The sequence below is a fragment of the Tympanuchus pallidicinctus genome, unplaced genomic scaffold (genome assembly GCF_026119805.1).
Source record: "Tympanuchus pallidicinctus isolate F22 unplaced genomic scaffold, pur_lepc_1.0 scaffold18, whole genome shotgun sequence".
NCBI classification, from domain to species: Eukaryota; Metazoa; Chordata; class Aves; order Galliformes; family Phasianidae; genus Tympanuchus; species Tympanuchus pallidicinctus.
In genome coordinates, this window is record NW_026294699.1 from 2750698 (window position 1) to 2769746 (window position 19049).

Here is a 19049-nt window from a genome sequence, read left to right on the forward strand (position 1 = left end):
GGAGGGTGGCTGCTTTACTGGCTGTACCTTGCCTCATTCTTGATATTTTAAATTTACATGTATGCTGTTTATTATTTTGGTTTTAATTTACCGCAGAAACTGAAATGGGGAAAGTATTTTCTATAGCTTACAATGAATTGCATTCTCTGAATAGAAAACAAAAGCTGATACAGTTCCTTCAGATTTGGTTTGCTTGTTTGCTGCAGTTCAGAATAGCATGATATAGTGTCAGCCTCTGATAAAACAGTGCTACTGAGCTTTCATGTTAACTCTTTGTCTCTAGAACCATCTCTAAAGATCAGTTTGAGAAGAAGAAGAACGACACGCTAGATCCTGAGCCGTAAGTAACCAGGCCACTCTTGCTGCTAAGATCACTCACAGCTTTCATTTCTCCTCTAACCAGCACTTCAGAAATGAGAGATAGAATAAAGAACTCTTCCTTTTTTTTTCTATCTCTGCCCAAGCAGACGGTGAAATCTTTCTCCAGAGTTCACAGCACCACATGTGATCTTGGTGTCTGCCTTTGGTACCAAGACCTGAGTGTGACCCTGTTTCAGTGGCCATTCCTCTTTCTGTTTGGCTGAAATAGAAGCCTTAACATCTGAGTGCCATGCTCTTCCCCTCAGTGTTTGGGTATCTACATGTAGCCAAAAAGGAGGAGGTTAGAGATATGGGTGCTTCTAGCAGAAGAGATTAATTTGTTTAAGCCTTCAATTTAAGAGGGCTGTTTTGTTCCTTAGTTTAGAATAATTGTTAGTATCCTACAAATAAAGGGCAAATTTACATGTTTGTTTTTTTAAATGTGGACCTTTCCAATGGCTGCCACTGCTGAAAAGGTCATGCTCTGCACTGCGGGGTTCTGCCCCAGCACTCTGTGCTGCTCTGTCCCTTGGAGGGACATTCAGAGACTGGTGGATGCCCACATCATAAAGTGACAAACTAACCTGGGACAAACAAAATAAGCAGGGGGAATTCCATCCTTGCGGTGCTGAATTGGCTCAATAAAGCTCCAGCAAGCACCAGAATGGCATTGCCATGGGAGTGACAGAAGAGCACGATCCCTTTTCCTGGTGGGGACCTGCTGCCTTTCCATAACCCCACGGGGAACTTGTCCCTCCTGTAACCCAGCTATACATGCTGAACGCTGAGGAAAAAAGAGGTGGGGTAGAAAGCTTGAAAGAATTTAAGGTTGTGTGAAGCAAAAAGCTGGCGAGTGTTTGAAGTAACTTCCTTTCTTGCAACTTACTTGCTGGTTTTATTGAAGTAATTCCTAAGGTGTGTTCTGCCCTGTGCTGCACAGCCTTGCCCTCCATCATAGTGAGCATTTCATCCCAAGCACCTGGCAGTTTGCTGTTCTCCTCTCCCCATTTAGCTAGACTCCTGAAACTCCCTTCTCACTTCACTGGAGCACTTAGCCACTGGAAGGGGCATCCTTCTCCTGAGTTTTTAGCCTTGGAAAAGTCACATGGGGTATTTCTGTAGCAGCAGTGTTACGCTTCCTGCTGTCCCTAAGTGGCTGCTGCAAGATTTAATCACTGCTCGTTTGTTCTCTGGCAGTTTGTTCCTCTTTTCTCATGCTTGCAGGTACTTGGTAGAGCTGCTCTGCTTTTACAGGCAGGCTGCTGAGCTCACCATTGCGGTGGAGTCCATAAACACTGTGGCAGCCCAGACAAAAGAGACATTTATTTTGAAGTATCTTAAAAAGAAAAAATCAGAAAACACCCCTGCAGAGCCGTGCAGGCAGAGGCATGTCAGTACACGTCCTCTTGGCGTGGTTATTCATGAGTGACTCCCTTGTACATCTACAGTAAGTTGAGCAACCATTTAGTCAGCTTGTGGGTGATGCAAAAACTGACAGCTAAGGCTGTAGAGGTTTTGTTAAGCAGAATTCTGTGAAGCTGGGAAAATTCAGAGCTCAGCTTAGAAAAAGATAGGATCGTAGGCTCACAGAATCACCAAGGTTGGAAAAGGCCTCTCAGATCATCCAGTCCAGCCGTTCACCCATCACCAGTATTTCCCACTAAACCTTGTCCCACAGTACAACACCTAAACGTTTCTTGAACGCCACAAGAAGAACTCAGGAGCTCACATCTGACACTTGTAAATACTAAATTTGCAGGTGTTCTGTGTGCATGAAGAGTAGTGGAGGGTTGGCTGTTGTTCTTTCTGCTGAATTCTGGAATATTACCTGCCTAGCAACAGAAGTGACAGGCTGTTCCTTTTCCTTCTCAGGTTTGTTGACTGCAAAGAATGTGGTCGGAAGATGCACCAGATTTGTGTATTACATTATGATATTATTTGGCCTTCGGGGTAAGATGTTTCTTAGCTTTCTAAGCCTTGTATGATAAGACTGATGTTGTTTTCATAATTAAGATTTTCTGCTTTTGCTTTTTAATATGCAACACTGTCCTTTAATAGCTGAGTACAAATGGAGAAAGCATTTCTAAATTTTTGCATCTCTGGTCTCATTTCAGTACGTACAGATGAAAAAGTACATGAAACAGATTTGTTACATACTCAGATTTCTGTGGTTCTAAGCGATGGGACCTGATTGACAATAGATTTGTGTACTAAAAAACACAAATGCAGGTGTAGCTGTTTGACAGACTTAAACTGACACAGAAGGGCTTAAAGTCCCTCAAATGGAAAGGTCAAATCCAGAGGAAAATACACTGTATGTTGATGGTTAAAATTATGGGTTCAGACTTTGAGCTGCATGTAGCCAGGATTGCATTTGTCAAGTTTGTGGCACTTCTGTTTTTTCTCTTCAGGTTTGTGTGTGATAATTGTCTGAAGAAAACTGGTAGAACACGTAAAGAAAACAAGTTCAGCGCTAAAAGTAAGTCTGATGTTCCTATTTCTGTGTTTGATTTTCATTCTCTTTGCCAAAGGATTTGTTCCTTTGCAAGTATTTGTCAAATATTAGCTTTCTGATTGAGACTTGCCATGATAGGGAGTACAGGAGCATTTGCACACTGGGGAATGGCATCACCTGAGGTTTTGCTGGCTGTCAGTATTTTAAAGACTTGATCTTTATGAGTTTGTAGTCAGCCTTAATGCTGCCTGAGGCCTTTGGCATCTGCGTGCCTGTTTTTCCAAGACAAAAAGAAAGCAAAAGGAACAAGAAGATGGAGGAGGTAAAAAGGGGGGAAAAAAGGAAACAGAAACAGGCTGCATGCACTTACAGTCTGTATTTAGACACGTTTGCATGTAGTGTTGAGGTAACAGTAAATCACCATCACCTTTGTGCCCTGGAAGTAACGAGTAGTAACAGGTTGTGCTGCATTTCAGGTGCACTGTGGTGGTTTGAAGAGCTTTTCTTGCTCTTTGAGTGGACTGTGATAGAACTGTCCAGTGGAATAAGTAAGCTGTAGTGTTATATATCTACATCTTACAAGTACCTGCTGTTATAACCTGTTGGAAATATCACTGAGAAGTGTGCCAAAAGCTTCTGGGTCAACTTGTCTCCATCTCCTGAGCAATCCTAACACAGACACTCTTTGCGTCAGAGCACATCTTAATGACTTCTGTTTGTAGTGGAGGGCAAAAACAACAATAAAAAAGGGGTAGGGACTGGCATTGGAAATGCAGCATCAACAGCTTAGAGTGGAAAATGACTGAGTTTAGAAATAGAGCGATTCAGGTGCACTTAGAAGAAATGGACACAAACTTCATTGACAAGCACTTGTGGATGCACTTCTTTCTCCCTTGTTCTTCGGTGCTTTGAATTTCTGAGTTACTTTGTTGTACTGAAAGTTTGCAAGCCTGACTCTTCCAAATTCCTTCTAATAAAGGAGTGGTTTTGCATTAAGCTAAGTTTTTGATATGATTGCATGTGTTGATTGCATTTTCAGCACCATAGAAGATTTGAAGCAGGATATTCGAGGTGGGGGGGAAACGTGGCTCATACAGCATTATCAGGTTACAGTAATCAGAGCCATCTCTGGGGTAACCTGACATGTGAAATGCTATTGCTGAAAAGATGAAAATTACTCTCATTAAAGACAGATGAAGATTGTAAGAGAACATTAATGAAGTGAAGAAATAAAAATGTCACTGTAGGTAACCATTTTAAATAGCTGCCTTTCCTTTTATATGCTGACTTTACAGAGTGTATCGATTGAAATTCTTACATGTGCAATTTCTTACAAGTGTGCAGTTTTCCTGTAACAAAGCTTGGAAATGTCTGAGTAACCAACGTGTAGTTTGAAGTAGTTCTGTTCTTGGGGCATTAGGACAGGGAAGGAATGGAAAGCTTCTCCCTTTATCTCCTTTCCCTACTCCTTGCCTACCATCTTTTCTTTGTCCCACGATGATGTGTAGCCCATTGGTGGGCTCAGCTCTGGGGACCTCTGATGGAAATGCAGGAACAGGGAAGGAAAGCTTCCTCTTGTCAAAACTTGGTCTGCTGACCTGAAAGCAAACGGGTGATGAATGCTGGAAGCATTAACGTGTTTTCTTCCCCTTCCTGTCACTCCTCATAAAAGCCCATACCAACTCACCACCAAGATTTCTGTAGTCTTTCAAGCTTGGCACCGCTGCTAACACTCACGAAAGCACATCAGTCAGCTGAAAGCTGTTCCTAAGGTGTATTAAATGAAAGGCACTTGAGGCATCCTTACAAAAGTCCCAGTGAGCTGGAAATGGGTCTGGATTCCTGTCTGTCCTGTTGCTCACCCAGTAACAAATGTTCACCATTGCTACAACAGCAAAAATTCTGTAGCAGGCTGCCTGGAAGCCTGCCATGTTGTTGTTGGTGTGGTTACCTTCTTCAGATTTGAGCTACAGTTTGAATTGGGCGCTGAGCTTTCATTGGAAATTTGTTAGACATGTTTAACAAGTAAAATGCAGGTGCTTTTAAAAGGCTTTCTCATGTTCTGACATTTCAACCATCCAAACCTGGGGTTTGGACCCATGCTTTACAGTGTGTATAATCTTAATGCTGCTTTTCAAATCTATCCTATTTGGCCTTTTTTCTCAGCTTTTCACATCTTTATGCGTTACAGCATAAGCAGGAGGGGGATAGCCTTTGGTTCTCAGCGTTAGGGAGGTGGTAGGAAGAAAACACAGTAAGACTGTGGATTCAACTGAAAGAGCTTTCTGAAATTGTACCAGCTTATTAGCTGAAACGGAGCTGTTTCTGTTTTCTCCTGTTTGATCTGAGAGAAATCAACAAAACCAAGTAATTTCTTTGGAGCATAGCTTAATTTCCTTTAAATCAGCCACCTTCTGTTACATGTAGAAAGCCCAATATCTCCCGTCAGCATATAGAAAATGCTTAAGGGAATAAGTGTATTTTCACTCCGGGCCTCTTTCAATTTATGTTGTGGTTGCTGGCAGTATAACTGCTAATGGTAGAACTGGGCAAGGTAAGAAGGTGTAAAACAAGGTTGTTGTGCTCTACAGCTTGTGTAAACTGACTGCAAAGTAAGCACTTAGCTGTATGGATTCCTTAAAAAGAGAGCCAGGTGTGTTCAGAGTAAGAGCTCATTTCCAGGATTGGTGTCCAAGCATCACTGCCAGCAGAGACATTTCTCTGCAGCATTCGTGTGCGAGCTCAGTGCTCAGGAGCACCAGCAGCCTCGTGTTGGTGGCTTGGGAATGCCTGCAGAATGGAGCACTGGAGAGCTGAGAGTTAAAGGCATGTTAGTGAAGTGGAATGAACACCTGGAGATTGAACCACCTGTTTCACAAAGGCAGGAGGTGGACCGTAGTATGAAGCAGAAACACTCGTTGGTGAAATATGTGCAAACAGTAGAATAAGAGAAATGGTCATTAATCTTCAAGTCAGAACAGCGTGCTGCTTTTCCTTTTGCGACTGAAGTTGAAATTCTCATCTTAATTTCTGTAATTTGTGGTGGGTTTGTTGGAAAATGGTCGCATCCTGCAGTGCTACCAAAGCAGCTGTGCTCACAGAAGGGAACTGTGTGTGTGCAGGGTTGGAGACTGCATTGGGCAGCACGTCGACTTGAACTGTACAGACCTCTGCCGCTGTGCAAGAGCCCTTTAAGCTTTCTGTGCAGGTTACTGTAACTTTTCCATCCAAAAGCTCTCGGAAATAAAAGAAAGTGCAGTGAAATCTCCATTGAAGTCACATTTTCGTTTCCCTTGCTTTGCTTTGCTTCGCTTCGTTTTGCTTGAAAAGGTGTGGCGTCGAGCCAGATCTGTACAGTGATGTCATCTCTGTCAAGCAGCCAGATTGTGGCGGTGTTAGGAGGAAACGTGTGCAGCACTGGTAAAATAAGCCCACAGATTTAAAAATGCGACGTGAAGCCGCCTTTGTCAGTGCACTTAGTGAGGAACTGTTCCACTACTGCGGTTTGAGTTTCCACATGAGGGTATGAACGCTTGAGCTTTGGTTAAAAACACTGAAGAAAGCAAAGCAACTCGTTTTGGCTGTAGAAACAAAAACGTGATTGTTGTCATGCGGAAGTGAAGCAGTGGAAGAAAGCAGCTCTCGTAAAGGCGTCAGGGCGGTACGAGGCACCTAATAGGCGTGGGGACTGACCTGAGCAACAGCAATTCACGTGTGCTGTTGTCTTTTCTCTTTTCAATTCCAGGGCTGCAGACCACCCGCTTAGGAAACCATTTGGAAGACAGAGTGAACAAGTTTCTGAGGCGACAGAATCATCCCGAAGCTGGAGAGGTCTTTGTCAGAGTGGTAGCAAGTTCAGATAAGACAGTAGAAGTTAAACCAGGGATGAAATCCAGGTTGGTTTATTAGCTACAATGAATGGTGTCTTAAATGTTCATTCTGATGTTTTCCTGCATATATGTGGCAAAGCTGTGGCAATTTGCACCTTAATCCCTCTGCGCATACTGGAGAGTGCTGCATGAGCAGGCAGCTTATGAAGGGTAAGGAAGAGCAGTTTGTAGCAGCTGAACCTGGAGGAGGTTGACAGTTGTGTGTGAACTGTTTGCTGGGCGTGTGGAGGGACGTGCTGGGTTTGGTTATGGTACTGCAGCTTCATTGAATTGAATCAAGAGAGAATCTGAGCAGGCTTTGGTGGTGTTACTGAAATCAAGTTTAGTTTGGAACGGTTTGGTCCTCACTGTTCCTTCAATTTATTTATAAATACTTGAGTTTTCAGAAGTTATTTTTAATCTACTTAATAAACGAGGAGCTTGAAATGTTTATTCTGTGAAGTATGCTGGATTTAATTCATAAAGCCAGCATTGACATCACATCATCAGAGGGCATCAGGTCTTTTGCTCTGCAGTATGTTTAAAGGCTGGTGGTTTCTGAGGGTGCTCTTCTGCTCGGTGCTTTCCTATTCAGTCATGTGTTAACTGTATGGAAATTCTCCTCATGAGTGTTAGAGCAACAGGCCTTGCATTGACAGCTCTCTATTTTAATACAGCTCTGGTTTGACCCTAGTTTAACTTCTGTATAAATGCTTCTAATGAGTTAAGAGGAGGTTAAAAACAGAGTTTCTTTCTGCTGGAAGGATAGTGGTTTATCACTGGCTTTATTTGATTTCTTTTTCCTTCCTATCATCCTTTTCTTCAGATTTGTGGATTCTGGTGAGATGTCAGAATCCTTCCCTTACCGTACCAAAGCTCTGTTTGCATTTGAGGAGATAGATGGAGTAGATGTCTGCTTCTTTGGCATGCATGTGCAGGAGTATGGCTCGGACTGCCCCCCTCCAAACACAAGGTACTGCTTCATTTCTGTATCAGTGGCATATAGATATGGAGGATATTGAGCTACGTTCAGTGGGAGCTCGCTTTGAAATACGGAAGAGTGGGAGAGAGGCTCAGATTTTGGACTGGGTGACCTTTAGAGATCCCCTGCAGCTCAAACAGTGATTCTGTGATAATTCTCTAAGTTCTGCTGTGACTGCAGATGGCTTCAAAGGGGAAATCAAATATCACAGCAAAAAACGTTACAATATCAACAATATTTTATTATTATTATTGTTTAATTTTGCTTTTTGAGATATATTCCTGCTGTCCCAAAAGCATCGCCAATCTTCTGCTTTTGAGGACTATTTAACTATAGCAAGATGCTCACTTGTTCAGTCAAATAATCTGTGATCATCCCTTGTCTTTGGTGTGGCTGTAGATTTATCTACTGTACAAGTCAGTTTTCGGTGGGCAGCACACAAGTTCAGCTGTACCTGATGCTTTCTGTCGTTCTTCTCTCACTGTTGTAGACGTGTGTACATATCGTATCTAGATAGTATTCATTTCTTCCGCCCCCGTTGTCTCCGAACTGCAGTTTATCATGAAATCCTCATTGGATATTTGGAGTACGTGAAGAAACTTGGGTAAGTGAAAGCTTTTCAAGGAAAACAGTCTTCTCACGTAGCATTTTGTTCGTCCACAAGGCCGAGTAGCCTCACACTTAGCAGTAGTCTCTTTCCTTCTGCCCACTGACACACGTGGAACACTTTTCTGCAGAGAGGAGAGAGTTTGGATTTTGTCAATAAGGGTTCCTAAACATTTCACTGCTTAGGCTCATTCTTCCTCTCACTGGTTACTCAGAGCCTTGAAGCTTCACATTCATATCCCTCACCCTTTCCCATCTCTTGCATAAACACAGGTTGTTGCCTCAACACCTTTGTTTAAAAAGAAAAAAGAAACAAAAAACGTTCTGAATGCACATCTCGGTTTGTTTTCAACTTGTAAGGTGATGGGCAGTACTGTTAAGGATCTTTTGTGTGTGTAAATTGCAGGTATGTGACAGGACACATCTGGGCCTGTCCCCCGAGTGAAGGAGATGACTATATTTTTCATTGCCATCCACCTGATCAGAAAATCCCCAAGCCCAAACGCTTACAAGAATGGTATAAGAAGATGCTGGACAAGGCCTTTGCTGAGAGAATCATTCATGACTACAAGGTTTGCTGCTGTTCATTCGCTGTATTAATTCTTACCACTTTTTCACCTCAAGATGGCCAATACTGTCTCATCGGATGCAGAACGGTCACAGTGTTGTGCAAGCATTCTTACTGTCAGCCAGTGTGGTCTTTTCATTAAATTTTCTGGAAGTTCTGCCTTTCAGATTGAAATTTCCCAAGGTATGCCTTCTGCCCTAGGAGAATTTCTTACTAACAAATCCACCAGAACCAAATTTCACCCCGAGGGGGATGTTTCACCCAGGGGGAATCTTCTCACAAGCTTTTGAGCACCAGTGTTAGAGAATAGCTGGGATAGAAGTGCAGGGAGGTGCAGTCCTTTTGGACTGTCAGTGCATTGAAAATAGGATCTGGGGAAGCTGTGCATCATTGAGGGTCGTGGTACGTGGTTCTAAGTTGTACAGGTTGGGCTCATCATCAGTTCAGAGCACTCTGTAGGAAAATATGGCGGGAGTTCCCAGAGCAGAAAATAAGAAGCAAAGCACTGCTCGGTGCAGCACTGAGTCATGTCTCTGGTTCTCCCATCTCTTCAAAGTGGTCTCCATGTATTTATTCTTGATGTTCTGTGATGCTCTTAACAGGACATCTTCAAACAAGCAACTGAAGACAGGCTGACGAGTGCCAAGGAGCTGCCTTACTTTGAAGGTGATTTCTGGCCCAATGTGCTGGAAGAAAGCATTAAAGAGCTGGAGCAGGAGGAGGAGGAAAGGAAGAAGGAAGAAAGCACTGCAGCTAGTGAAACAACAGAGGTGAGTTAGCTTCATGTGCTGTACTTGCTTCTGGATCATAAAGCTGATAGTTATACTTTTCTGGTTTTCTGGCTAATCAGCTGAAGAGGTCATTCTTACATCTGGGGTTCCTTTGCCAGTATTTTGGAATTTTTTGTTGGATAGAAATACACTGATGGATTGTTGTTGTTTTTGTGAGGATTTGAGGTGAGTTGTGTCGTTCAGCATTTATGTTCTCAGGGAAGTGTGTTGAGCCACTTTGGGATCACACCACAACTGCTGCATTTGCTTGCAGTCATTCGGTTGAGCTCCTGGTTCACACCTTTGCCAAGGTGATTACTGAAAGATGCAATATTTCTCAGAGTTGAATTGAATTTTACCTTTATTTGAGGTACTTTGCACTCCCTGGGAGAAAATTCTTTCACATCTAAATTACAAACAGTTCTTTTGTTTGTAATCTTTGCACTGGTGTGAAGTGTTGATCCTGCTGGTGATTTCCCTTCATCAGCATCTCTGAGTAACTTAAAGAAAAAAGTCTTTTCTTAATTCCTGGCCAGAATTTCATTACTTACATTTGTTTGGATCTGCAACCAAACGGTCGCAGTGCTTTTACCTACAACAAAAGGTGCTTTTTGCTTGTGATTTACAGCCAGATATTTTGAAAATAGAGTAGGAAGATCTGAACTGAAGGTGGAACCCAAAGGTTTAACTGGGGAGAAGCTGTGCTCTGCTCCTGTGCTGTGACTGTGTGTGTTACATGTGATTGATGTGGAGCTGTGTCAGAAAGTTCCTTCTATTAAACCTTAGCAGCTCCCTCAAAGCTGCTCTAGTTTGCTGCTGTTTTTATGGAGCTGTAAAGTGAATGGCTTTCACCTTTTTATTCTGAACGTAATTTAAAATGTTGAGATATTTTAACAAAGAGCAGCATAGAGGGAACTGAAAGGCGAGGCCTGAAATGCACGTTGCAGTCCTCTTGTTCACAGTATTGCTTTCAATAGATCATAGCATGGTCCTTCTGGGGGGGGAACCAGTGTACACAGGTACATCTAAGGGAGTGGGGAAAAAAGTGGCTTTAAGAAGTCAGAAACAGCTGTTAGACTCATGTGAGTTGTCTGCCTCATGTGGGAGGACACAGCCTTGACTGTTACCATCTGTACATTCCACATCATGCACTGATGCTGCTTGGGGTGGGGGGGATAAAGTCTGCATCCAAATGTCTGAAGGTGTCACCCAGAAAAGCAGCAGCGTGCTTTTGGCCCTTGGCTCAGGAGAAGCAGTAAGGAAAACAGGAGAAGCTCTCCATGCCGTCACCTAAAGCAGCATCGCTTTGTGGAGAGAAGTGTGCCCCCTGGGAGGGGAGGAATTGGTGTGACGCTGCTGCGGGGAGCAGGTGGAAGAGGTTTGAGGGGTGGGACATAGCTTGGGAAAGGCTCTGAAGGCACAAGGCCCTCTGACTGGCCTGCTGGCGGCTTCTCTGCCAGAGCTGCCTGGATCTGTGCAATGGTACCTGAAGGGATCAGTTCTCCAGGTACCAAAAGTAGCAGGCCGAGCTGCTGAGTAGTGTTATTGACTAAAGCACAAATTAAAGATATAGAATCATAGTGTCATAGAATCACAGAATGCCCTGGGTTGCAAAGGAGCACAGCGCTCATCCAGCTCCAACCCCTGCTGTGTGCAGGTCACCAACCAGCAGCCCAGGCTGCCCAGAGCCACATCCAGCCTGGCCTCGAATGCCTGCAGGGATGGGGCATCCACAGCCTCCTTGGGCAACCTGTGCCAGTGCCTCCCCACCGTCTGAATGAAAAACTTCCTCCTAATATCCAACCTAAACCTCCCCTGCCTCAGTTTAAAACCATTCCCCCTTGTCCTATCACCAACCACCCTCATAAACAGCCATTCCCCTCCATTCAAGTACTGGAAGGCCCATGAGGTCTCCCAAGAGCCTTCTGTTGTCCAAGCTGAACAGTCCCAGTTCCCTCAACCTTTCTTCATAGGAGAGGTGCTCCAGCCCTCTGATCATCTTAGTGGCCCTCCTCTGGACCCACCCCAGGAGCTCTGTAGCAGAAAGGAGTCTTAGAATTACAGTGTCAGCTAAGTTTCTATCCCTGTATTCTTCAGTTTGGTGTTTTAATTTTAAAATCTTTGATGCTCCAGAATGAAGAGATGATGAACAGAAACCCTAATTCCATCAAAGCGGTAGGAAATGCTGGGGAGGAGAAATCATGGGAATGTACCACAGTTCTGAATTCAGCACTGAATTCTGTGCTAAATACCTTCAAATGGCACGGAGCTTTGGCTGCCTGTGAAGTAGAATGGCTTTAATTTCCAACCAGGTTTGATCAGAAAGCCATTAAAACCAGCTACTCAAAGCCTGAGGTTTGGCAGGGAAGTTGTGTCTAAAGCCAGTGCATAGAGGGAAGGATGGCAGTGAGGCATGCAGTCTTTGTGCAGAATTGTTTCCTCAGTTGGAATATTTTTGCTTTGTGTGAATAAACACCCTTGCAAATAAAACCTGTTGTCCTGTACAGAGTGTTCAGGAAGCTTTCCTGTGTGTGTGTGTGTGTGTGTGTGTGTGTCTGTCTGTCTGTCTGTCTGTCTGTCTGTCTGTGTATACATACATATATAGATACATGGGAGGATTGTTTTCACATTATGCCATGGTAGCAGGTAGGGTTTGCACTGGTGGTGAGTGCTGTGTTGCGAGGACAGGAGGCTTCTTTATTTTATTTCTATTTAATTCTTCAGGCACATTAATCTCTGTTTTCCCAGGTCACCCAAACAGCACCATCTGCTATTTTTCACCCTGCTTATATTTAGCATTCAGTCTGCGTTCACTGGGACCTGTGTTGTGACTTAGACACAAGTGAAGGCATGGAGTGTTTTGAATTTGGGGTTTTTTTTGGAGTTGCTTATGCAGTAGCACGTCTTCAGGGCCAGGACAGATGTGTTCTGGTAGATTCCAGTCCTGTGCTTCCTTTTCTGTGCATTGTCTCTTGGTTTGTTGGATTTAAATTAATTAGAACTTGAGCAAGTGTGTGAAGTCCCGAATGCACAACAAAGCAAAGTGCTGCACTTGCAGAATCTGTGAAAGTATGCTTTATTTTTAACACATTTTATTCTGTATGAGACTTGGAAGCTGAAGTACGGTGAGAAGGAAGAAGAGAAGACACAAATTACTGTATGTGTACACTTAAAAAAATCTGGACTATTTTTAAAGCACGTTTGAAATCTGTTTCCTGCTGGGTTAGTTTTTGATTTTTGTCCTGGAAGATGGGATGCATTTAGCACAGTGTGCTGATCTGCAGGCTTTGGACCAAAGCTCTGTTACTGACAGCAGCTGTGCTTTGCTTTCAGCTGCAGTGAATGGGAGAGAGCTCGATAAAGTCGAACATCTTCCCCGTGTGTTTCTTGCAGGGAAGCCAGGGTGACAGCAAAAACGCCAAGAAAAAGAACAACAAAAAAACCAACAAGAATAAGAGTAGCATCAGCAGAGCTAACAAGAAGAAACCCAGCATGCCAAACGTGTCCAACGATCTGTCTCAGAAGCTGTATGCCACCATGGAGAAGCATAAAGAGGTACTGTCAAAACGTGCTGCGTGCAGGGGAAACTCGATTCCTGTAAATAGGGGCGTGATGATAGAACTGGAAAATTAGGGGCAGTAAAGCTTTTAATTATGCTGAAGGTTTCTTGTAGTTGTGTAACAACATATCGGAGAGATTACTGTAAACCAAGTCAGATCACACTTGCAGCATTGTGTTTCTGCAACAGAACACGAGCTTTTCCTGCGAGATCACCTAAAATCACTGATTCGTTTCCCCCCCTCCCGTTTATCTGCAGGTCTTTTTTGTGATTCATTTACATGCCGGGCCCGTAATTAACACTCTGCCTCCTATTGTGGACCCCGACCCACTGCTGAGCTGTGATCTGATGGATGGGAGGGATGCCTTCCTCACCTTAGCCAGAGATAAGCACTGGGAGTTCTCCTCGCTGCGCCGATCCAAGTGGTCCACGCTCTGCATGCTGGTGGAGCTGCACACCCAGGGCCAGGACCGCTTTGTCTACACGTGCAATGAGTGCAAGCATCACGTGGAGACCAGGTGGCACTGCACTGTCTGTGAGGTATGTGTAGATCCCCTGGGACCACTCCTCACCTGGATTTCCTCAAAATTAACCCTGTCCTGATGTAAGCAGTGTGAAGCTTTAGGGGAAGGCGACTGCCACTGTGATTAATCTCTTCTAGAATAGGTGCCTTTGTTTTTCTATGTGGGAAGCTGCAGTGTGCTAGAATGGCTGCAGGGGAATTGCTTCCCGTGTCATCAAACTCCTCTGCATAGGCAGGCTTCAGCTTATTGTGACAGAATTTCAGGGCAGTGATAGTGTCAGAGTAACCTGAATCTGCAGGGCTGGCTCATCCATGTTAAATTGATGACCAGGAGAGCAGTTGGCTCCACGTTGCATGTGGTGCTTGGCGTTGCATTGAGTGCAGCCAGGCAAATGCAGCTGGGTGAGGAGGCTTTTCAATTCTGCCCAGCATTGGAGGTTGCTTGCCCTTTGGATCAACCCAAATAATTGCTCCCTAACCTGGCTCTGTACTTCTGATGTCTGGCCCTGTTACAGTATAGATCACTTCTACTGAGCTGTGTTAGAGAGCAATTAATTACGTGTGCAGTCACACGGGTGGGCGTGAGGGGCAGGTATCCTCCAGAGGGCTGCTGATGACCTCTGGCTGTAGCTGAACTAAAAACTGTTGAATAAGTGCAACCTCGTTTTCACACTGGAAGTTGTTGCCGGCCTCGTGGTTGAAGAGTCTTAATTAATCCCTCTGAGGAGAGCGCTGAAGAGGGCTTCTTGAGGCAAGGCTGGAGTTAAGCGGTGAAAGGAAGTGTGGCCATTAGGTTTCTTCTGGCTACTTGTGCATAAGGAGGATTATCTTTCTCTAGCACAAAAAAAAAGCATGCAGGGCAGTGAAAACGTGGGTGTTTGAGCGGGTTTTCGGATAAGTGTCTGTCTTGCCATGAAACTTGCACTTGCTTCAGGGGCTATTTTAGAGATTAAAAAACGTATTTCAGGTCAGTAATTATTAGTCAGTAATTACAGCAAGAATAGTTAAATGGAGACAAACCCCTGGTTCTTAGCACTTCAGCGCTGCTTGCACTGTTCTGGCTCTCCTTGTGTAAGTGCTCTGGTAGACGTTCCAGAGACATAAAGTTGCCATCCTCAAAAAGGGGGAAAAACCCACCAAACCTACAGCAGAGCAACCAAACCTGCAGTGTATGAAAGTGAAGGCACGGTAGCAGTGCCTGATTGCATTATTGCCCTCCATGGGGCCCGGGACTGGAGCTGGCTTTGCTGAGGCAGCTGATGGTGCTTCTGCCCTCGTGCCCAGCTCTCCCCGTCGATCCCAGTGCTGTGTGTGGGCTGTGCAGCCACCTCTGCACCTCAGTGCACCCAGCATAAATGGAAACCAGCAGCTCTTTGCAGCACAGTGTGGCTGTCTTGCCTCTGTTGGGCTGTGTTTGTGCCTGCTGAAACCAGGTGTGCTTCCATGCCAGGGTGGTGTTGCTCTCCCCTCCCAGTGCCGCAGGTGGAGCTTTGCAGACAACTGAGCTCTGGATTTTCTTTGCTTTCAGGACTACGACCTGTGCATTAACTGCTACAACACTAAGAGCCATGACCACAAGATGGTTAAGTGGGGCCTGGGCCTGGATGATGAGAGCAACAGCCAAGGGGAGCAGCAGTCCAAGAGCCCCCAGGAGTCGCGACGGCTGAGCATCCAGCGCTGCATTCAGTCCCTTGTCCACGCCTGTCAGTGCCGCAACGCAAACTGCTCCTTGCCATCCTGCCAGAAGATGAAGCGGGTTGTCCAGCACACCAAGGGCTGCAAGCGCAAGACCAACGGCGGCTGCCCGGTGTGCAAACAGCTCATAGCTCTTTGCTGCTACCATGCCAAACACTGCCAAGAGAACAAATGCCCCGTGCCATTCTGTCTCAACATCAAACACAAGCTCCGGCAGCAGCAGATCCAGCACCGCCTGCAGCAGGCTCAGCTCATGCGCAGAAGGATGGCTACCATGAACACCCGAAACGTGCCTCAGCAAAGTTTGCCTTCTCCTACCTCAGCAACGCCTGGTACCCCCACTCAGCAGCCGAGTACGCCGCAGACGCCGCAGCCTCCTCCCCAGCCCCAGCCTTCCCCTGTAAGTATGTCATCGGCTGGCTTTCCCAACGTGTCCAGAACTCAGCCCCCCACCACCGTTTCAACAGGAAAACCCACCAACCCGGTCGCCGCACCTCCACCTCCGGCTCAGCCGCCGCCGGCCGCGGTGGAAGCGGCTCGGCAGATCGAGAGAGAGGCCGCCCAGCAGCAGCAGCAGCTCTACAGGGTCAACAACATCAACAACGGTTTGCCTCCCGGTCGCCCGGGGCTGGTAAACCCGACGGTGGGTTCGGTGAGCCAGATGCAGCAGGTCGGCATGAACGTGGCGCGGCCCGGCCCCGTCGGCGGGGCGGTGATGTCCAACATGCAGGCTGGGCAGTGGCAGTCGCCTCCGATGCCGCAGCAGCAGGCGATGCAGCCGGGGATGGCAAGGCCGGTCATCCCGATGGCGACGGCGCAAGCAGTGGCCGGGCCGAGGATGCCGGGCGTGCAGCAGCCGCCGCGGAGCATCCCTCCAAATGCACTTCAGGACTTGCTGAGGACCTTGAAATCGCCGAGTTCTCCGCAGCAGCAACAACAGGTTCTTAATATCCTTAAGTCCAACCCTCAGCTTATGGCAGCTTTTATAAAGCAAAGAACGGCCAAATACGTGGCTAACCAGCCCGGGATGCAGCCGCAAGCGGGGATACAGCCCCAGGCCGGCATGCAGCAGCCGCAGACCGGCATGCAACAGCCGGGCATGCACGCTCAGCCGGGATTGCAGAACATGAACGCGATGCAAGCAGGAGTGCAGAGACCGAGCGTTCCTCCCCAGCAGCAAGGGATAGGAGCTATGAATCCGCAGGCACAAGGAATCAACATCATGAACCCCGGCCACAACACTAGCATGGCGAGCATGAATCATCCGCAGTACCGAGAAATCCTGAGGAGGCAGCTACTGCAGCAGCAGCAACAGCAGCAGCAGCAGCAGCAAGGAGGGGCTGGCATGGCGGCGGGGATGGCCGGCCACAGCCAGTTCCAGCAGCCCCAAGGGCCGGGAGGTTACCCTCAAGCCATGCAGCAGCAGCGGATGCAGCAGCACATATCCATACAGGGGGGGTCCATGGGACAGATGGCTCAGATGGGACAGCTGAACCAGATGGGCCAGCCCGGCCTGGGGGCGGACGGCACTCCCAACATTCAGCAGGCGCTGCAGCAGAGGATCCTGCAGCAGCAGCAGATGAAGCAGCAGATAGGCTCTCCGGGCCAGCCCAACCCCATGAGCCCACAGCAGCACATGCTCTCAGGACAACCGCAGGCGTCTCATCTCCCCGGCCAGCAGATCGCCTCCTCCCTCGGCAGCCAGGTGCGCTCCCCGGCGCCCGTTCAGTCTCCCCGCCCCCAGTCCCAGCCGCCACATTCCAGCCCGTCCCCGCGGATTCAGCCCCAGCCGTCGCCGCACCACGTCTCGCCCCAGACTGGTTCCCCCCACCCGGGACTCGCAGTTACTATGGCTAGCTCCATGGATCAGGGACACTTGGGCAACCCGGAACAGAGTGCAATGCTTCCACAACTAAACACCCCCAACAGGAGTGCGTTGTCAAACGAATTGTCTCTGGTCGGTGACACCACCGGGGACACGCTAGAAAAATTTGTGGAGGGTTTGTAGCATTATGGGAGCATCACTTTTATTTTTGGGGGGTTCTCGGGGGTTGGTTTTCTCTTATTTTTCCTTTGGTGTTCTTGGACGTTTTGTACTGAGAATTCAGACATCCGGGCTGTTTTGGATCCCGGATGGAACTGCTGCTTCCTTACACGGGGAAGGACGGATTGCTGTTTAAAAGAAAAACACACACACACAAAAAAAACCAACAAAACGTGGGAAAAAAACCACAAACAACAAGAAGAAAACAATACAAAGAATATATTTTTTGTTAACGCCAGGCAGTTACAGGTATCTGGTCTCTTTTGTGGGTTTATTTGGTTTTTATTTTTTTGTTGCTGTTGACTCATACCTTTTTTTTAAACGGGGGGCGGGGGGGTGAAAGCAAGTTCATTATATTCATATTTTTTATTTGTATTTCCAAGACGTCGCGTCTCAAAGAAGAAAAAAAGAAGAATATTCACAAACTGTTGGCTGAGGCGGGGCGGCCGCCCTGGGAACGGCTCCTTCTTTTCTACAGCAAACTGTGCAGGCGTTGGAGGAGTCAGGTGGGAGATGGGACGGACTCCCAGCGCCCGGAGCCACGACCCTGGGCTCGCAGATGTAGAAATCGTTGCTTTGTTTCTCTGATAAAACTGGTTTTAGGTGAAAATAGGGATGATCACTCTTAGCCCGTGCTGATTTGAATAGAGAAGAAGCATTCTTTTCTTTCTTTCTTCTATGTGAAACTTGAAATGAGGAAAAGCAATTCTAGTGTAAATCATGCGAGCGCTATAATTACTATAAATAAGAAAATCCGAGAAGATTCAATCACTGTATAGAATGGTAAAAAACAAAAAATACAAAAAAAAAAAATACAAAAAAAACTCATTTCTTACTTATAATATCATATTGTTAAATAAACTGTGTGCAACAGAAAAACAAAAAGGGTGGTCCTTCTTGAATCCATGTACATGGTATTAACACTTAGTGTTTGGGTTTTTTGTTATGAAAATGCTGTTTTCAACATTGTATTTGGACTATGCATGTCTTTTTTTTCCATTGTATATAAAGTATTGCTTAAAAAAAAAAAAATTGATATAAATTACTGAAGTTTTTAACATGTATTCTGTTCTTTAAAAAAAAAAAAAAAAGAAAAATCCATGTAAGAATGTGGAAGGTTTTTATTTATTTATCTATTTTTGGATCATGTTCTTTGTACGACGGGGCTGCGGAGGAGCGGCGGGGCTGCGGGGCCGGGAGGGGAGCGCAGGGGATCGGTGCCCCAACCCTTTAATGCTGACAGGCCTTCATCCACGTGAGGGGCAACTGGAATAAATTATTAACAGCCATTGCTTTCTAAAATCCGCGTTAATGGAGAGAAGGATCACCGGCGAAAGGAGGAAAAAGAATAGAGGATGGAGTTAATTCTAGGCTAATTTATTTAGTCTACGGTAAAATATGAACCTATTGACTTTAACACTATTTTTCTGCTGTTAACTCTGAGTCTAGATTTGAGGGTTTTCTGTGGAATAAAAAATAACAAATCATGTACATGTTCCCTTTCATATCCCGTCAGCTCACGCTCCTGGGCCGCTGCCCCCCCCTTCCCACCGCATTCCTTCCTTCAAGTTCCAACCCAGGGCTGCTTCCCCCTCAGGCCGCAGTTGTGACAAATCCC

At 46.0% G+C, this 19049-nt stretch overlaps 1 protein-coding gene across 5 annotated transcripts in view; it reads left to right on the plus strand.

Annotated features, from left to right (window-relative positions):
• The window catches only part of CREBBP (CREB binding protein), a 77499-nt gene extending 59183 nt beyond the window's left edge, over positions 1-18316 (plus strand). For all 5 annotated transcript variants that reach the window (XM_052679676.1, XM_052679677.1, XM_052679675.1 and 2 more), the window contains 11 exons: positions 284-340; positions 2233-2310; positions 2772-2839; positions 6561-6711; positions 7511-7657; positions 8157-8270; positions 8679-8844; positions 9443-9610; positions 13004-13165; positions 13428-13709; positions 15221-18316. In XM_052679676.1, coding sequence (XP_052535636.1) covers positions 284-340; positions 2233-2310; positions 2772-2839; positions 6561-6711; positions 7511-7657; positions 8157-8270; positions 8679-8844; positions 9443-9610; positions 13004-13165; positions 13428-13709; positions 15221-17395 — 3568 coding nt within the window. In that variant the 3' untranslated portion in view covers positions 17396-18316. The remainder of the gene's footprint in view (positions 1-283; positions 341-2232; positions 2311-2771; positions 2840-6560; positions 6712-7510; positions 7658-8156; positions 8271-8678; positions 8845-9442; positions 9611-13003; positions 13166-13427; positions 13710-15220) is intronic.
• The last annotated feature ends 733 nt before the right edge of the window (positions 18317-19049 follow it).